At 40.5% G+C, this 21,256-nt stretch overlaps 1 protein-coding gene across 2 annotated transcripts in view; it reads left to right on the top strand.

Annotated features, from left to right (window-relative positions):
• LOC133122241 (A disintegrin and metalloproteinase with thrombospondin motifs 14) overlaps positions 1-21,256 on the top strand; it is a 49,014-nt gene that overhangs the window by 11,063 nt on the left and 16,695 nt on the right. The window contains exons 4-6 of one of the 2 annotated variants that reach the window (XM_061232106.1): positions 5,059-5,255; positions 17,514-17,597; positions 19,393-19,540. In XM_061232106.1, coding sequence (XP_061088090.1) covers positions 5,059-5,255; positions 17,514-17,597; positions 19,393-19,540 — 429 coding nt within the window. Of the gene's footprint in view, positions 1-5,058; positions 5,256-17,513; positions 17,598-19,392; positions 19,550-21,256 lie in introns of both variants that reach the window. The other variant, XM_061232105.1, reaches the window with a different exon arrangement.

Raw genomic sequence — 21,256 nt, 5'->3', positions numbered from 1 at the left:
TACAGAATATATGTAAATATATGTACATATGTTCATAAACAACAAAAAATGATCCATGTCAGATTTGCTTTTGAATGAGATGTGCTGTTTGTTTTATTGTCATCTCAAGGGACCTGTAAGGCCACAGAAGGACAGTGTTTTCATATTGTGTGTCATATGATCTCTCCGTGTACTGTGTGAAGTAACAGTGGATCTTGAGGAGAGTAGACCTGCAGAACGCTGCTCTAAACAGGCCCATGGCCCATACCAGCAGGGCTGTCTCCACGGCGGTGATGATGAGGGCTTGTGCTGCTTCTCCATGTTTGGTCATATCAGTTCACTGAATTCAGCTCACAGAATATCAAATAACTTTCATAGTGCAGCATTACCTCATTCCTCTGCATACATTTTTCAACTTATCAATTTAGCGGCATTCTTTCTTGAGAAGAGCATACTTCTTCCCCAATGTGCAAATGTGCCTATGCCTATAATTTGGCTGCATATTATCTCAAAGGCTTTGATTATGTGTATTTTTAAAAATGTATTATGTACCAGGAGGTTGAAAATGGTCCATAATGCTGTGCCATTTAATGGTTTGGTCTGCAGTAGACCTTATTGTAGCGCTCTTTACCATTATATATTTTTATAAAGGAAGCAATGGAAATGGAAATATGTAACTGTTATATGAGCATAAAAATGCACCTGCACTGCAGTGGCTAAGCGCTTGCTCAGTTTATGGCATTCATGACATTTAACACCTTATGTGCCCAAAATAAAATGGTTAATACTTTTGAAACTCATTGACTACAGTCACCTGGTCCCTTCTGAAAGTCAATATTAATCTAAATATTACTATAACAAAGTTACAAATGCTCAAACACAGTGGAAGTGGTAGATTTCTTCTCACTTGAAATATTTTATGTTTTTGAGTGGATACAGGTTATTTGGGCTTTTTAGAGACTAGAAACGAATGCATTTGGTTTGCTGGACCCTCATATAAAAAAATATGGAACTGTTGTTGCTAAAGCAATGGCATCTTAAAGAGATAGAACCGTGAGTTGTATCACTATATCCAAACTGTATATCCTGCTACCATAGTGATTCAAAATTGCACTGTGAAAAAAGGAATGAATGCAAAAAATCCCATCACGGCCCAGCCCTGAAACTCAGACACTGGCAGACTGCTCGATTTGCTCAACAACCATGCACATAGTATCAGAATGACCTACTCAGGCAGGGCGACATGGCTCAGGCAGTAAGAGCAGTTGTCTGGCAGTCGGAGGGTTGTCGGTTCGATCCCCTGCCTGGGCTGTGTCGAAGTGTCCCTGAGCAAGACACCCCTGAATGCTCCTGACGAGCTGGCAGCCAATTGCCGTCGGTGTGTGAGTTTGTGTATGAATAGGTGAATGGAGAAGCATCAATTGTACAGTGCTTTGGATAAAGGCGCTATATAAATGCCTGCCATTTTACCATTTACAATGAAGAATAGTCAGTGGTATGAGGAATTCAATGGTACTGTGAATGAGCTAGTGGAGAAGGTATCCGACAATTGACCCTTATCCACCACTTTCTGTTCCTGTATCTTCTGTGCCTAGTGGGGCCAGTCACGAGCATACAGTCTCATTCAGTCATCCCTCTCCGTGTTCTGTTCTTCTCTTCAGCATTCTCCAGGCAATCTTGCTTTTCCCTGGTTATCGCCTTTGCATCTGGCGATCGCTCTCCATGTCATCTTTTTACGTCTTTCAGTCTGACTCCAAGCACATCCAGCATCCAGTCCACTGTTCCTGTCATCTCATAACCCCACTGCCGGGACTACATCTCTCCCTCCCATCATTTATGGATCAATGCCTCCAACTCCCCTGGTCTATCGTTTCCACACTTTCATCATCCTTCAATACCCTGTTGCTGTAAATGACCTATTCATTCTCTATCTTGAATACCATTAACAATTTATCCTCATTTTAAGATTTTCAGAAATGACCAACTAATGATTTAGTGGATTCCATTAATAATCCATTAATTAATTTGTTTTTACTCATCTGTTCACATCTTACAAATATAAGTGTTTTTCATTAATGTGAATACTTGAGGAATGCTCAACAAATTATTTAATCCTCAACCCTGGTACTAGAGAGCCACAGAGTGCTGGTTTTTGTTTTAGCAACCAATTCAGACACTAGAAACATTGAGTTGTGCAATCATCTACTTTAACTGATCAGTTGCTGTGCTACTCAAGCACTAAATAACAACCTTAAGGCTCTGCCGGACCAGAACTGAAGATCATTCATTAAATAAATTGATTAAATAGATTATTTTGACCCCCAGATCTATTTTTAGTGAATTATTCCAGCCTATGTTCTCTGCAACAAATGAGCTGAGAATTCTAAGCTTCTAACTGACATTTAGTTAGTGTCATTCTTTACACTTTTTCATACAAAAATACTGTTTAAAATTATGGAAAAATTAGAAGTCGTATCTGCTTGGTGCTCATTCACTTTGGAATCGTTGAAGCTCTATATCTGAAAACTACTCAGAACGCAGATAGGGCCTTCTAATTCTCAGCTCACGCTTTCCTCTTTCCAAGATGCTTTGTTGCATCTGTGTGCAGCATTGATGCTAGCATTGCACACTCTACGGTGGCGTGGACGGTTTACTTAATCTGCGAGCTAATTCTTGGAAACCTGTCAGTGTTCAGGTCCCTATTTTTGCCGGTACATTCTTCTGCTCCTGGCGGCCGATTCCTTTGTTGTTGTTTCTCTCCGAGACGCCTCCGAAATTCGGGTAGCATTCCATCCATGCCTTCCGTTTTCTGCTGCTTCATTTCCGCGACCGCTGCCTCAATTTCACTATCTAACAGATCGGGTCCCATCTGACCACGCGCTCAGGAAATAAGGCTCCCCTGTGACATTCCTATAGTGAGTACCCCCATTGATATGTGTTTGAGCAGCGGGAGATGGGAGGCACTCTTAGCCACTGAGCTTCCACTGATTCTGCTCTTTCTACATACGGTAGCTGCCTGCTTCACCCCACTGAGGAGAAGAAAACATGCTGGTGGTCGCATTTTAAGATAACCTGTTTCTCTTTACCCCCCTAACTTGTTTCTTGTTGCTTTGGTTTGGATTTTTCATGGGCAATCCTAATGTGGTCTGATCAGGAAAATATCCATGGTTAAGTCGGCTAGTGTCAATCTAATAGGGACCATATGTACTCAGAGTTGATTTACACTCACTGAGCACTTTATTAGGAACTGAACTTTACACCTACTTACTCATGTGATTATCTAATCAACCAATTGTGTGGCTGCAGTGGAATGCATACAATCAGATACAGGTCAGGAGCTTCAGTTAATGTTCACATCAATCATCAGAATGGGGAAAAAATTTGATCTAAGTGACTTTAACTTTTTCACGCACAACAGTCTCTAGAGTTCACTTAGAATGATGTGAAAATCGAAAAAAAAACATGCAGTGAGCAGCAGTTCTGCAGGCAAAAACGCCTTGTTAATGAGAGAGTGCAGAGGAGAAGGTCCAGACTTTTCGAAACTGACAGGAAGGTGACATGCAGTGGTATGCAGAAGAGCATCTCTGAACACACAATGCATCAAACCTCTAAGTGGATAGGCTACCACAGCAGAACCTAAAAAATAAATACCTAAATGAGTGTATGTGTATAATGTTGCTCATTTCATATACATTAAACTGTCTGTTGTCTGTGATTACATTTTCAGTGCTAGCTGTCTGTGTTTTCCGTGCTGTGTCATTCAACAAACTGAGAGGCCTTCATGCAGTTAAACAATTCCTACCTAAATTTGGCTGAGAAAACTTACTAAATTCCATCTGTAAATTAATTAGTGAGTGCAGACAGCACTCCAAACAAAATGGAATTCACTGGTAGAGGAAAGTGTACCTTGGGCTTTCTGGAGTCTTTCACAGAAGCTGTCTTGCGTGGTGGTTCACTGTTTGCAGATAGAGAAAATCCTGAGGTCTGATGATATATAGGAGAGCTGAGGTTGGGGGCTTTTCAAACAGCTGCTGTAAATTTTGTGACCCAGAAGAGAGGGGGGAAGGATTGTGCTGCAGAGAGATTCAGGAAATTTTACTTTTCTGACCTGGCTTTATAAGGAAAGTTGTCCAGGGTGTAAATGTTTTCTTAAGCATTCTGCACAGTCTGCCACTTTTGGGAATTAAAATACTGTATGGAAAAAATTTAAGGCAAGGTTGTTGCTTGCCCTTATAGATTCCGTATTGGGCACTTGAAAAGGGCTGAAAAGGTTAATTGAGCCATAGAGCCAATCCACATTTCACTACATTAATGTAATTCTTTTGTACTGTTGTACTGCACATTTATCATTGAGTGCCTGTAAATCTCCACTTTTCAGAGATGACTGTGAGAGATGAGTCATAAGTCACTTTCTGATAGCATAAAGAGAAATGAAAGACAGCCAGGTATGGCCATAAATGTCAGAAATGTTATGAGGCAGTCTCAGTGCTGCGTAAAAGCTCCTATCAAATAAGAAAGAGGTGCATGCGTTTCCCAACCTGGGCTGAAAGTGATCTCAGTCATTTTTTTAATCTATATATTGCATTATTCACACTTGTGCTATAGAATAGGAGGATCAGATAGGACGTTCTGAGATCTATGGTTTGAGATTGATCCTTCTGACATTTAAATGGCCTGAATCGTTTATTGTTCTTAATTTGTGACGTTAAAAAGTGTCTTCTATGCATATGAAAAAATGTTCTGTGCAAAAAGAGAGTAGTTCTCTCAGTACAACCACTGACCAATAGTACAGTACTAGTAGGCAAGAAGTAGTCAAGTAGTACTTTTAAAAATAATGGTATATATCATTATGTAGAAGTATGTACTTTACTATTTCTTCTGGATTGTGTTTTTTGCCGTCAAGACAAACTTCACCTCTTTTTATCCTTTGTTTTTTCCCCACACATCCTTGGCCTTGTCAGCCAAAAAATGTATGTCTTTATAAAGTTGTTAGTAAAGTAATTGGACTACAAGTGAGACTGCCTTATTATTTTGCATGGCTATATTCCATGCTCCCACTGTTTTTGCATTCTGTTCCAGGTTCGGACTTTGGAATTGGCGAACTTGACAACGATTTAGACCTGATGGAGCAGAAGCTGTCCGAATCGCAACGCAAGCGCAGGGATGCCAGGAAGGACGATTACAACATGGAGGTGCTGCTGGCGGTGGACGACTCAGTGGTGCGCTTCCACGGAAAGGAGCATGTCCAGAACTACGTCCTGACGCTCATGAACATCGTAAGTCCTGCAGTACCATTCCTCAGACTGCTGTGTTTGCTTGGGCTTGCGTCGGGCTGTAGCACGGTTGTTAGCACTTAGCACAGATGCCACGCAAGCAGGAGGTTCTGGGTTTGGGGCCAGCAGGGTTTGTGCATTCTCCTTGTTTTTGTGGGTTTCCTCTTTTCTTTCACCTTGTCAAATCAACTAATAATTTAAAAACACCAAATAGCCCATGCGTTTTTGCAAGTAAAGCTATTGTGTACAGCTATTATGCTACAATGGTGGCTCCGCATTGTATATGGTGGTGTCCAGCGATTTTGCTGCAGTGTCATGCTTGAACACTGAAAAGCGGGGCTGTACATATCTGTACATATTCCCACCATAATTTAGGATATCCAGTTATCTGCAGCTGAAGCCGCGTTCATGTGTGAACCCTACTGCTGATCCAGGAGAGTGTAGACATCCACAGTTCTCCTCATTCCGAAACGTATGGTGCAACCAGCTGCTTTGTTTTCACATAGCAGACTACAGTTAAGTGGAGTCAGAGGAGGACCTTTCATATGTAGCTGTAGCATGTAATTCACAGAATCTTGATCGGCCGTTGGGGGTCTCTAGTGATGAAACGTAGATCCCTAGGTGACTGAACCTTCCCATACCCCGGGTGATGCAATTGCAAATTGTACATCAACCTGGAGTTACAGTCTACAGTCGGTACTGGCATGGTTCGGATTCAGTCCGATACTGTGGGGTCAACCATAAAAACAGTCTGGTGATTTCATCACATGGGCAGCATAAAGATCCTCTATCCTCAAGAAATATTGTCTATGGTTAGCAAGCTCACACTGAGAATAGTTGTCTCGCTTTTGTAAGGTGATGCAATTATCTCTGACGCTCTGGTTGAAGAAAGATGTATTGATTTAAGAAAAACTGACTTTATTAGAAGAGATGTATGGAAATCAATAATCCCTCTTTTTATTCCTCCTTTTAAATTCCCAATTCGGTCTAGGAAACAATAGCCTTTTTCTTTACATTCAAGAAAGAAACAATGTCAATGTTGTGGGTAGAATGACAGTCTTAAGATGCCAAGTAAATGAATTGTGACCTGTGGATCACCTTTGTCACCTTGCTTCGCCTTTTGAATTTACCTTTCAAATGCCATGAGCTATCTTTCACAAGAAATCGACAGTGCAACAGGTCTTCAGTGCTTGTACATGAAGAGAGTGACGACAGGGCTCCACTGCAGCCATCAAGCCTTTTTTTATTTTTTATTTTTTATTTTTATATAATCATTTATTTACTCTAAAGTGATACAAGAAGTATCTCTTTTAAGGTATAAAATATTTTTCTTAAATAAGCAATTTCCATTTATGTTCAGAAAATGCATTAATTATCAGTTACAAACCCTGAAAATGACAAATCCCTTACTGCCAACAAAACCAGAAACAAAAATAAAAACAGTTGGCAATACAAATCCAGCAGATTGCAACCTGACTTGAGAAGTTTCCAGAAGTTCAAATAGTATTGCTCAATATTTGCCTTTATAAAAAAGGAAACAAAATAAGCATTGTTCTGAAATTATATATAGATATGTACATAAAAAAAGAAAATTATAGTCAAAAAGGCCTTGGTTTAAGCTATTTATTAGAAGGTATTAAATTGTGCCTGGGTCTGGTCAGCTCTCAGAGGTGACTGGTGACAAAATCTCCTTGTTCGCCTCAACATTTTGGAACCTGCATCCGGTGCAAAAAGGAGTCTTCTGCTCCTGGTGGCGCTACGCCTCACACGCTGGCCGTCCTCTCCGCACCTGCGACTCTGGTCAGTTCAGCGGCCCGCGCCAAACCGTCTCCAGGCTCCTCCGCGCCTGCTGCACCTTCTCCTGCTCCCGGATGTCCTCGTCCGTGACGATGAAGGCCTTGCAGAGCCAAATGGCAGGGTTCTTCTCGGCCGCCGTCGACGTCTGGCCCGTGATGGGCGCCGAACTCATGTGCAGCGCGCTAGCGATGGCGGACAGCAGAGTCTCGTCCGTCGTGTCGGGGCCCACACTCTGTAAGCCCCGGGGAAGCTCCATGGGCCGGAGGATCTCCTACGACACGTCCGACGACCTCAACCCTTTCAACCTCTTTTCCCAGAAGAGTCAGCAACGTGGGGCGTCATCAAGCCATCTGACGCTGAGGAAATTATTCCATTGCAATTAATGACAGCAGCTCCACTGTAGCAATCGCATCACATTCGATGGCAGCATCAAAGTTAGAGAATCGCTGAGGTTTCTCTTTGGTCACGCGTTCATTCCCATATAGTGAATTGATTTTAATCTTGTTTTTTCTTATTTAAAGGTACAGTAGGTAAGATTTTTGTGTTAAATCATTGTTACAAGACTATTGTAAATCCCTTCCTATCATTGAAAAAGGCTCACTGACATGTTGACTCACCCTCAAAATATACAGTTCATGGTCCGACACTGTACGAAAACATTGTATAACTGTACAATAATTCAAGCTCATTGGTTGACAATTGGTTCTAATTGTGTTTACAGAGAAGGGGAAGGGATAAACAGCGTTGTGGTTTGAAGGTGTTGCTGCTATTCCTCTCTTTACAGATAGAAGTCCGAAATTACCTATTGTACCTTTAACTCCATACAGTCTATGGTTACAACTGAGCATCGTTGCTTAATCTAATGACTGAAAACATCATAGCTGTCGACATCCAATGTGAAGTGAGCTAGCGAAACATGACAGTAGACTCAGATTTATTGATGATGGCTAACACAAAACATTCAGAGGCTGTCAGTCACTTTCACCACCTCCCAATACTTTGTTTGGAAAAGCACATTTTGAAGTGTGTGGCTATCTAGGCATATGGGAAGTTTGTGAATTGAAAAGTCTTTGGGCTCTCCCCAGGCATATGGAAGATCAGTGATTGTTCAGCATTGCCAGCTTCTGCAGACCTCAAGTCATCTCACAGACTACACACCACACAACAAATCATCTCACAGACTACACACCACACACTCACATTAGCTCAAGAAATTGGTGGCTTGGCACAGAGCAGAGAAACCACACGGAAGGAAAGCTTGGACTGGAAGTGCAGAGAAAAAGGACTTGTATGCCCTGTAGCCTCCTTCTTTGCCAGTTTTTCCATAAACACAAGAAGAGTATAAAAAGGAAGGAAAAAAGACAAAGCAGATTGTTAAATCTTTCTGTTTACGTACATACCAGTTGTACTGTACTCCTGGCGTACCTAAAGTCAGGAATTACCTACTGGAACGTGACGTGTGTTGAAGTTTTGAGGTCCAAAATATAAATGCATTTAAGCCCATGGGAAACCATTTTCCTTAGTTTAGTATTTTAAGGCTAGTAACGCCTTATTTATGGCAGTTACACAAAATGATTACTTTCCTCCTCTGTAAGCCCCAAAGCTTAAGGTCTCACGACACGCTTGTCTGACGCTGAGAAGTTAAAGCACTTCCAGGCTCTCAGCAGGGAAAGTGGCTGGGAGGGTAGGAGGTCTTGGGTGCCCACAACACGGACACTGTTTTTGTGTTTCCGCAGTTTTATTGCCTTTTGGGCATTGCCACATTTCTCACTCGAACTTCCCTTTCTTTTATAACTGTTCACGGATTACTTTAATTAAAACAATATATCAAAAAAATAATAATAAGAAAGAAAAAGAAAAAAAACCTTTAGCTTGTTCATTACGGTTTACACCAGCTCCTGTCACCTTAATCTTATTAGAGGGAGAAAATCCCCCCCAAGTCAGATTTTCACTGGAGTGCTGGTTTTACTCTGTAACAGTTACGATTTAGCCTCAACAGGGTGGTCCGATTAGTAGCAGTGGACCAATTACAGACTTGACGGCAGAGGGGGAATGGAGGGAGCAGGTGGCGGTTCAGGGTGGTGCTGTACAAGGCAGCGATGGATCACAAATGATTCAGTCTGAGCACGCTATCATGGCTGAAATGGCCTGCTACCACAGCCAGAAAAGGGTTTTCAGCTATTCTTTTTTTAACAATCCCTTTGACACATTTCAGAACCTTGAGGTAATTTTTCAAAACTGTATAAATCAGTTTTGTAAAATGCATTAGTATTTCACAATGAATTAGTTACTTGAACCAATGAGTTTTGAAGTGCAAGATTTCTTTAATGATTTGAATGCACAATGCATGTTTTGAACAGGCGAACAAGTTAAAAGTTACACTTACACTTACACTCTGTTACAAGTGCTTACCGCTTTGAGTCATCTAGTTTTTAAAATTGAGCACAAAGTTGTGAAATTAGCGGCAAAGTGATTGTAAAAAACTGTAATGTGAGACGCTGCAGGTATAATGTGAGACGCTGCAGGTAATAGGCTGCCATCTATTAACTTATATAAATAGCGGAACAGCTGAATACAGGTGTGCTCTTGTTGGATCAGTATTCATTTAAGCCTAATTCAGATACCAGAACAGCAACAATAACAGGACAATAATTTATGCCAAAGTATTTTCCATTTATGCTAGATTAATATCTATATATAAGTCTATTTATATATACTGTGTATATGTTATTCTGTTTGTAACTGTAGAATCTCTCCCCACCTTCAAGCGCAAACTGAAGACGCACCTCTTCAAGCAGCACCTCTCCCCGTCCCTCCCTACCTCCCTGTGAACCTTAATTGTTTTCTTTGTGATTTATGTAGTGTTTTGGTATTTTTAGTTGGCTAGGTAAGCAGTATTTGGATAGTTAAGTTTGGTCACTTTTGCTTTGTTGTTTGTTTATTTGTTGATTTAAGAAAAAAAAAAAAAAAGGCCCTGGTCCTTATCCTTATTATACTTCCCTCTAGGGTCTTTCAGTGCACTTATCCCTGGTTATGGGTATGCACTTTGTTGTACGTCGCTCTGGATAAGAGCGTCTGCCAAATGCCAATAATGTAATGTGATGTAATGTATCTTATATCCATTTTGAAAACTAATTTCAGAAATTAGTTGAAATAATCAGTACTTGAATTAGCTCCTCTGAAAACAGCCCTGCTTTTTTGTGGACCCCTGAGAAAGGGCTTGAAAAGGAGTGTGGAATGGAGCGGCCTGCCTGAATATTGCAAATCATTTAGCTCTCCTGGCAAGGCAGTGGCTCATTGTATCCAAAAGAAAAGAAATCCTTCGGTCTTTCCAGCACCATTAGAAGACTGCAGTACCACCTAGAGAAAGTCTCCTTGAGGAACTAATTACTGCACATCCTGCCTTGACAAAGCCAGTGCTCGTGCACAATGGCTCTGTTGTTTTAAATTATAGATGTTTGTTCAGCATCAATGTGATTCTGCACAGAAGCCAGGGGCCCTTTCCCTCCCGGCTACAGCGGCCGCACCAGGTTTTTTAAATGTGCGTTATTGTTTATTTTTTTATTTTTATTTGTCCTTTATTTAACCAGGAAATGTCACCATTGAGATACAAGATCTCTTCTTCCAGGGAGTCCTGGCCAAGACGGCACACATAAACACACATTGTGAGCTGCTTTGGGTTTGTACCAGAAGTAATTCTACAGTATACACTCACCAAGCACTTTATTGGGTTTTTATTCTACTTATTTTTTAAAGATTTCTACTGCTGCAGCCTATCCACTTAGAGTTTTGATAAGTTGTGTGTTCAGAGATGCTCTTCTGCATACCACTGTTGTAATGTGTGGTTATTCACGTTACTGTCAACTTTCTGTCAGCTTTGATCAGTCTGGCCATTCTCCGCTGATGTCTCTCATTAACAAGGCGTTTCTGTCTGCAGAACTGCTGCTCACTGGATTTTTTATTTATTTATTTTTTTGCACCATTCTTTATGAACTCTAGAGACTAGTGAAAAAATCCCATGAGATCAGCAGTTTCTGAGATACTCAAACCCTGTCTGCCACCAACAATCAGTCCACAGCAAAGTCACTTAGATCGCATTTTTTCCCAATTCTGATAGTTGATGTGAACATTAACTGAAGCTCCTGACCTGATTGTATGCATTGCACTGCTGCCACAGAATTGGCTGATTAGATAATCGCATGAATTAGTAGGTGTAATAAAGTAAAAATGTTCCTAATAAAGTGCTCAGTGAGTATCTGTGTAATTTTGCTCACTTCCTTCATGGCTAATCTGAAACTATGTTACTGTAAAATGCTGTAGAAAATGTTCATCTTGAATAAATAAAAAATCTTTTTTGCCACAGCGATATGGTTGCATTGAAAGATATTGATATTGATTCCATTGTACCTTCCATTAATTCCATTGTCCACATTTTGCCAGTGGAGATGTCAGTGTACCAATGCAAACACTGTGTATTAGGTGCTATTTTGTGATGTTTTAAATAGTCATTGGAAAGGCAATGGCTATTTTTAATGTCCTCATTTTTCCACAGCTGCCCGACTGAAGGTCCAAAATAAACTAATTTATATAGGTCAACATTACATTTAGTCTAGGAATTTTAGTGCCCAGAATGTAGGATATTTACAGTATTGAGTCAGTTGCTTTTACAGGCAATACATTTTATAAACAGTTCATGTAATTTATTAATAATTGTAAACAAGAATACTAGAATGCTCCGGAATACTGGTGTGCCTTGCCTTTGTGTGGATTTGTGTGGATTTACACAGTTGATGTACTGTGGTAGAATGCAATTTTTGGTCTGTGAATATGTGAGTGACCATATTGTTATGTGTGGAAAGAGGTCCTGCTGTTGAGTTTTTCTAATTAATTAATTTGTTCACACCAATAATTTGTTGGTGTTTTGAGCACCACAAACATTGGCACCATTGAGGTCTGTTGTATCAGGGTGATCTGCAGCAGATATCCAGAAAACTAGTAAAATCTTAGCAAAACTATCTGCCTCAATAGATAGCTCTCTATCCATCCTGTTATTTTGGGGGGAACTGTCCCTTTAAGGCTGTGGTTAAGTCTCACCTGAGAAGTAGAACTTTATCAAAGGCATGCATTACATAGCTAACTTTTTTTGAAACAACATGTTATTAGGACTGGAGCAATAAGGGAGGGTACTACTGCACGCATGGAGGTCGTCTGTGAAGACATATCAGTGGATTTTCTAGCCATTAGGTATTAATAAGATACCTTTTACCTTTGAGACCTTGATTGCATGGAGCCAGATTATTTACATTAATTACATGGTTACAGAGGAACATACCCATGGGCTATTTTTAAACCTGGCTTTCTCGGGTGATTAGGCTGCAAACATTAGTATTCACATCATTCTGCAGTGAGCTTATTAACCAGACTAAGTGGTATTATCTGCTGTCATTGTTGGGCAAGCACTGTTTTTGCAGCATCTCAGAGCAAACTGCAGAACCACAACAGCCCCAGCACAAACATGAGTTAGGCATTGATTCCCACACCGGAATGGGTGTGAGGTTCGGAGACTGCATGTATAGCTCCATTCATCCACTCTGGGTGTCAAACTCTGACAATGACCTAGGTCAGTTGGTGACTTGGAAAGTGACTTACCTTGTTATCTTCACATGAAGATATGATTCACTGCTTCTTGTTGAGGCTAACATGCGGATATTGTATAATTGTAACATAATAAGTATGGAGAGTGCTGGGCCACTCTATTCCAGGGTGGAGATATTCTCTAAATAGTTTCTGTAAATAGTGAAAACGGAGTGCCTTGAGCACACATGGTCACCTGTGTCAGCTCAGGGTAATGGCTGATCCGGTTATGCAATTTGGGGCTCGGTCAGAATGAAAGCCAGAGGAATCTCCAGGATTCCACAAGCCAGGCTGCGTAGCCTTGGGACAGGATATGGGTGTAGCACAATTTTCAGCTGATGTTCTGATGTACTGGATATTCACCAGGGTGACAGGCGTGGAGGATTATGCTGAGTTTGCTTGTTTTAAAGGTTTCACATAAAGCAAAACCTTTTGTCAAAGTAAAGCCTGTGATCGTACAGAGAAAAAAAACATACTCATTGATTCTGAATAAATTGTCTCTTCTTGCTTGTATAATGATTTTAACACTCGAAATGTCATCTTACCCTCTTAACCGTCTAGTGTACGATTCAAGTGACAAAAAGGGGTGCTTGGGTTTGTTCAATAATGTGACAGTGCAGAGACGTATGCATATGTAATCACAAACAGCACAAGCACAACATATGCAAACTGTCCTGTTATTACCATTGCCTTCTGCTGTTTCCTGTAAGCTTCAATAGTGCTCCGCCTTCAGCTACATGTTCTGACTGGATCTCCCTGTTACAAAGGGCCGATACCTGCTGAAATGCAAGAGAGGCATTGCCTAAAGTGAGCCATTCAGGCTACTGCGTCCTTGGGTTGTTCTCTTTTAAAGAAGCCTGCATTTGTGAAATGTATCAAACTTTCTTTTGCCAGCAGCCAACCCTCCAAGGAAATGGCAAGTGCTATTTATGCTGTGGTTTGTCTTTCTTTACCAATTTCAGTTCATTATTTGAAGTTACGAAATATACACATAGGGATGCCATCTGCAAAAAAATCTGTGAAATGTGTTAAATGTATTAAATATAATTTAACCCCTTATGTAGCACCCTTTTTTTAGCACAAGCCTGAAAATGATATACCCAAAATACAAATTGTTATTCTTCAGCCGTTTTGACTACAGGCATATTCCTAGTCTCTTCTAAAAGATAACACCTTCAGGGGTTTGTTTTCCAAGAGTCAGAATTACTCTAAATATGACTTTAAAAAGTTACAGAAGCTCAAGCACAGTGTACGTTTTTTTCAGAGTGGATACAGATGCTGGGGCTTGTGCCAGGTGGGCTTAGACACGCAATGGAGACACAACAAATCCTGTTTCAAATTTGATGACAGTACCACTAAAAATGAGCATTCTGCATTGTTTTTTCTATGCTATGTCTAGGCAGGTTTCCAAAGTAAAAGGCCATTTGGAGACTCCAAAATGACACTTGGTAACCAAATAATATTATGGGTCTCATGAGGTGTAAAATACAATATATTTTATACTTCCCTTGTGTGCTGAAGTGCCCACTGTCCCCCTGCCTGTCACACTCCCCCTCCTTCTCCCTCTGCATCTCCCTCTCCTTGCTCTCCCCCTGCCTCTGGTGGAAGCAGGTCTGGAAGATTCTGAAAAAATTACATTAAGTGACAGTAAGTACAATAATGATTCAAATGCAAATAAGACTACATGCTAGTGGTGTTGAGTCAGATGTTATGTGTCAGTCTGAATATTAGAAATGTAAATGTTCCAGTTTGATTGAAACAGCTGTTAGGCATTAGAGGAGAGACGACATAAGCTGCGTACCTTTTAAGCTAAATTATACATAATTATGCCCCAGTAATCTTTTGTGTGTCCACTCGTATGGAAAGTTACAAACTACAAATTCAGTGGCTCCACTGGAGATGTTTAAATGACAATGGAAGCCTATTGAACTTTACATGTTATAATACATTATATCATTTTTATAAGTTATATAATTAGCTTTATATATGTATTCAAATGAATGTGCACTGCCATATTTTCAAGAGTGGATGCAGGAGCTGCTGGGTTATTTGCACATGCATATTTGTCTGCACTGTGTATGTGTGTGTTTGTGTGGGTCATTCTGTGTTCAACCTTCCTTTGTGGCAGGGCAGCCTGTAGCGTAGTGGTTCAGGTAAATGACTGGGACACACAAGGGCGGTGGTTCTAATCCCGGTGTAGCCACAATAACATCTGCACAGCCGTGGGCCCTTGAGCAAGGCCCTTAACCCTGCACTGCTCCAGGGGAGGATTGTCTCCTGCTCAGTCTAATGAACTGTACGTCGCTCTGGATAAGAGCATCTGCCAAAATGCCAATAAAGTAATGTCATGTAATTGTGTGTGCCTGCATTGTCATTGTACACACTTGTATTTCTCTGTGTGCATGTGCGTGTGTTCTCGTTGTGTTTACACACTTTTATTTGTGTGTGTGTGTGTGTGTGTGTGTGTGTGTTTTGTGTGCATGTGTGTTTATGCAGTTTATTTGAGTGCGGGATTCAATATTTAATTGTGAATTCTTTGCAATCAAGGACTGCTGGGTATCTTCCCTAGTGAGGCTATGCTAGGTCTGTACTGCAGCCCTCTTCAGCACCTGCTTGTTGTGGGGGCTATTTGCCTTCAAACTTAGCTTCAGCAAGTGAAATCCATGCTCAATTGGATTGGGGTCAGGTGACTTAATTGGCCAGTCAAGAACATGAAACTTTTTGGTCCAAAAAAGGCCTTATGGCTGTATGTTTTGTATCATTATCCTGCTGCATGATGAACCGTTGTCCAATCAGTTTTGATGCATTTGCTTGGATCTGAGCAGCCAAAATGTTTTTGTATACTTCATCATCAATCCTGACATTATCAATGAACACCAGTGAACCAGTGCCTGTAGCAGCCATACATGCACAAACTATAGTAGTACTGATAGTGATTTTATTTAAACTATTTTTTGCGGGAGTACAAAGCGAAAACAGTACATGGCGAAAAAAACAAAACAAAAGTGTCACTGTCCAAATACTTATGAACTGTAGATGATGGGGATTGGTACAGCTGCATCTTCTCCTCATCTGAAGCAATATTATGAGCAAGTGACGGTATTCAGGTGGAGGTCCGTTGAGCGTCTTACTGTGTAGAGAACAATAATCTTTACACAGTAAGAGATTCTGTGATGTAAGTACATTACTTTACATTATTGGCATTTGGCAGACGCTCTTATCCAGATTGTACAGTGTAATCACTGTACGGATCTTATTGTGGCTACACTGGGATTCGAGCCACCAACCTTGCCTGTCCCATTTCATTGCCTGTCATTTACCTTAACCACTACGCTACAGGCCGCTCTGTAAGTAATATGTAGAAGAAGCTCAGGATATGTTTAATGTTGAAAAAGGTCAAGCCGCCTATCTAGTCTCATTATATTACCTACATACCAGATGTAAACATAATTTTCTATAATCAGTCATTACATTAGACATTGACTGTAAGCTTCTTGACTGCATCTGAAGTTGCCATTTCTGAGTGGTTGTTCATTCAAACAGTATTTGCTGATAAAAATGAGAAACCAGTGCAGTCATGGCAAATAATTCTGGATTTACCTGGAATTGAAGAGCCGGAAGTAGGAGCAGAGCGCCCGCTTCTCGAGCGGGAAGAAAAGCTCGACCCGATGGAAGGAGAGAATCCAGTCCTGGCCAGGCCAAAGCTTGTGGCTTGATATCATTCCCAGCTGTCCTCAGCTGTGGCAGCCTCTCCCCCACAGCCTCCAGACCAGCAGCCGGTGTCTGCTCTGTGTCGCTGCACGGCGGGGTCATGAGCCTCCAGACCTTTCTCTATGCTTCACTATTCCATTCCAATTCCATAAGCTGTCCAACATTGTCGCTTTTTATTTTATTTCTTATTGTTTTCTGGAATATACAAATGCACAAATGAAAAATCTGCTGGAATTGTATGGAGGACTATTGTTGGCAAAATGAAATGAAATACACTCAGTGAGCACAGTGAGGTATTTACTAGACCTTGACTTATTGGTCTTCTGCTGCAGTAGCCTATCCACTTAGAGGTTTCACCAATGCTCTTCTGCATACCACTGTAATGTGTGGTTATTTGCGTTTGTCAGCTTTGACCAGTCTGGCCCTTCTCTCCTTAACAATGCATTTTTGCCCATAGAACTGCTTCTCACTGGATGTTTTTTGTTTTCCTCACCATTCTCTGCAAACTCTAGAGACTGTTGTGTGTGAAAATCCCAGGAGATCAGCAGTTTCTGAGATATTCAAACCAGCTTTCAGTTTCTGAGATACACCACCCTGTCTGGCACCAAGAATCATTCCACGGTCAAAGTAACTTAGATGACATTTCTTCCCAATTCTGACATTTGGTCTGAAAAACTACTGAACCTCTTGACCATGTCTGCATGCTCTTATGCATTTAGTTGCTGCCACATGATTGACTGATTCAATATTTGCATTTACAAGCTGGTGTACAGGTCTACCTAATAAAGTGCTCAGTGTATTAATAAATTAATAGCTTCATACATAATACATAGTTAAATAGATAAATAATAAATACAAGGCATGTGTAAATGCCAACATCAATTCCATTAATAATATTCTCCACATAAAATTATTTAATTTAATAATGTATTTCCAGATTAAATTATTTATTTCCACATACATTTATTTATTGTCTCCATAGAATTGAAGATATCCATATGAACGGAAGCAATATTCAGAGCTTATTTTGCTCCCTGTAAACAGCACTGTGTGATATGACAGGGACTGGGGAACATCTTCATTCACACTTTGGGTAACTTTTCTTCTTTACTGTTTCAGGTTGATGAAATCTACCACGATGAATCATTGGGAACCAACATCAACATTGTCCTTGTTCGTATGATAATGGTTGGGTACAGGCAGGTACGATTTACCTCTTTAAGCTTGTGAAGCGGTGCTTTTCTTTTAAAAGCTGCCATGCAGTCGCTGTAAAATCAATCACCACTTGTGTACGTACACTGCATTGTAAGCATAGCTACCGGATGTTACCTTGTGGCTGTGAATCAGAGAACTGTGAATTAAAAGTTTGCTGTAAAAATATATTTTCTTCGTAATAGCAACTAGCAACAATGTATGGAAATGGAATATTAAAGATGATCATTCGTGCATAGTGTTGGACTTCATGAGGAAGACCATTTTCAATTCTGTAAGAGTGACTCATAATTTATATTAGCGTATAATGACTGCTAGCAGGGAGCTCTTCCAAAATGCATTTATTTTCACCATTTATTTTCCTCTTTATTATTCCATTTTAACAAACTTTTGCATACATTGTTGCTCGGCGCTGGTAAGAAGGTTACATTCTCTGTTGAAATTTAATATTAAAGATGATCATTTGTGAATAGTGTTGGACTTCATGAGGAAGACCATTTTCAATATTTATAATGAATAATGCAAATAATATAATTCCCCTTGAGTGACTAATAATTTATATTAGTGATTCACTGTATAATGACTGCTAGCAGGGACCTCAGCCAAAATTCACTATCACAAATAAACAGCTGGACCGACTGCTTCAGTGTGGCTGCTTGTTGTTTGCATGACTGGCTGTTTCTGGGTCGTTGTTATGCCTCTGATATCAGGCCACTCCTTTCTCCCTTGGCTGCCAAAGCGGAGCCTGTCGACACAACCCTGCGTAGACGTGATGGCACATACTGAACGTGTCTCGGCACAGCAAGAGAACTAGTGCCAGTCCGAGGCTCGCCACTGTGCAGCTGTTGTTTCTGTAACCTGGTGTGTCTTGTAATGTCATACCTACATGTCCATTGTACACCTTTCAAGGAAGCACTTCAGTTTTTGTCAGTACTAATGTGCTATTTTTGCCAGCTTGCTGCCTGGCTGTATGTCCAAACAAAAACGTCAGCAGTCTTCTAGTTTTGAGTTCCCAAGTGAACACTGCCCTGCTCATAGATGAGGGACTACCATACTTATGGCGCTTTTGTCCAGGCAGAATTTTAACACTTGTGGATTGTGGAGCATGCGGAGCTGACAGACCAATGCAGCATGAGAAAAGGGCATATTAAAATGAAGACCTGCTAGTCTGTTGCCATAGCAGCGAAATGTCAGCAGATATCACGTGATTGCTGCTTGTTATCAAAGTTCGTTCCTACATGTTCCCGAGCTGTACTTATACTTGTACTTGATTTATAGTTTTCACAGATTGCTGTGATGTTAAAGCGGAAGAGGCTAGCTAGTGTTTTTCACAAGGTTGTATTATGGTTGTTGAGTGACAGTCTATGGAACGTCAAAATGCACAAGTCTCACTGCTTTCCGTGAGAGATCTCAGCTCACATGTTTGGCTACATTCTGTAACACTGTGTACTGATATGGATGTTTAACAAAATGTTGTGCAGTATGTTTTATGCTGGATAGTATATGGGTTCATGTATGGGTAAAAAGTAATGGCAATCTTTTATATATAATCTCTTTTGTTAAGACTATATATAAAATAACAGTGCTGTGGGTTGCAAACAATTGATAGAGCATGCGACAGTATGTGTTTGTGTGTGTTTGCAATTGTGTACACATACAAGTGTATGTACAGTACACACTTGTATGTGTGAGTGTGTGTGTTCTCAATGTGTATACACACTCTTATCTATGTTTGTGTGTGTGTATGTGTGTGTGTGTGTGTTTTTGTGTGCGTGTGTTTTCACAGTCCATCAATTTAATTGAGCGTGGGAACCCCTCCCGCAGCCTGGAGCAGGTGTGTCGCTGGGCCAACACGCAGCAGCGGCGAAACCCCGACCACGCTGAGTACCATGATCATGCCATCTTCCTTACAAGGCAAGATTTTGGTCCCGCAGGTATGCAAGGTACTGTATTTCACTCGATCCAGGCCTGTGCAGAGTGAATGCTGATGAGTATCTTCTTCCATTCACAAGGGTTGGCTTCAAGTCTTGCTCAGGTAAGGTACCTGGAAACTTACGGAGCTGCCGCCGTTCTGGCCGGCCCCGCCTGCCTCCCTGCGGACACCGCACTGTAGTCTGTAGTTGTCCTTGGGTATTTTTCCAGCACCTTGCTGACTGGGTATTGGTGCCAACCTGTTTAAAACTATATTTATTCTTTGCCATCAAAAGGAGAGTTTTTGGCATGTAGAGGAAAAAGAAAACACTTCAGGTCTGCTAACATTTTTGGCGGGACACGGCACTGGATATATCGAAACTACATTTTCCCCCAGAGTTTGTTAACTTTCTGTGTTTTCCTTCTTTCGTAGTTTTGCCTTTAACACATAGAAAACCCATGTAAATATTTGATACCATCCAACTTCTTCTGCCTGCCACCCTATCTAACAGGAGAATCTCCCAGTCTGTTGAGTTTTATCTGTATTCCCTTTTTCCATCTAACACGTAGATTTAGAGTGCATGTGTCCTTGTCCTACATTGAAACACAGAATCTCATTTAAAATAGCTTATAATAAAGCTGCACATTGTTTTCTAATCCTAAAATCCTAACATCCATGTCCCTGATGTCACCATGATAGATTGCCGTGGTTGAACTAAGATCTGTATGGATATTAGTTTCATCAATTTAATTGAATTGGGCAACTGTGCATGTAATGTTGTTGTTCATTACTGAATACGAGTGGGTTGAATCTGATTACAGATTCACAGAATAATAAAGAAACTGTAATGATGACTATGTTCTTCTGACAATGTGATGCTCTGATCCAAATTTAAGCAGTGATTATAAATTTGAGAAAACTAGCAGAAGCAAGATTGATTCAAACAGCGTTGTAATCAAGTGTCAATCCTGGACCTGGAAAGACAGTGTATGTGATGGTTAGTGAATGTTGGTTAATTAAGGTTGGTCAAAACATGTGTTTACGTTCCATATTTTGTGCTGATATTAAGCTTGTTAAAATCAGCACAAAATATGGAATGTAAACACATGTTTTTATCAAGTGACCCAATGTCAATGTCAACACTTTCAAAACTGTGCTGATTTGACCTGTTAGTCCATAGATTCATCAACGCAAAATTGTTAGCACTCTTCTGAAAACTAATGTGTTTAAAATATTAAACCATTAAAATAGTGAAGAGCTCTTCAGAGACACATGTGTTCTCCAGCATTACAATGTAACTGGTAATTTTGAAAGATTATAAAATAAACAAACATCCACTCAAGTTCATGGAGGGCCAGCACTAATGCATACTCACCTTTCTCTATTATTATTCTGTGATGTGCTTCTTGTGTTTCTTTGATGTCCCTTTGTTGTGCTTCACCCCTAGTTTTCAATACACATTTGTCCAAATGGGAATCACAGGTGTTATTTTCATCATACTTGCAGCGTTGCCATAGCTTCCACTGTATTTTGGCCATAACAGCCTGGTCTCCAAGGCACTTTATACTTGGTTGGGCTTGACCTTGCTTTTTGCAGAGATAGAAAACCTTTGAGGTAGAAAAGTAAACATCACACTTACCTGCAAGAGTCAGTTGATTGAGAAGACACATTTATGACATGTAGAACAAGGAGAGAATGTGAGTCTGTGTATGTGGTGGGTCAGCAAAGAGATTACACA

This window comes from Conger conger, chromosome 2, assembly GCF_963514075.1.
Source record: "Conger conger chromosome 2, fConCon1.1, whole genome shotgun sequence".
NCBI classification, from domain to species: domain Eukaryota; kingdom Metazoa; phylum Chordata; class Actinopteri; order Anguilliformes; family Congridae; genus Conger; species Conger conger.
The sequence above is the reverse complement of the archived record's forward strand: the minus strand, read 5'-3'. Positions and strand labels throughout refer to the sequence as shown.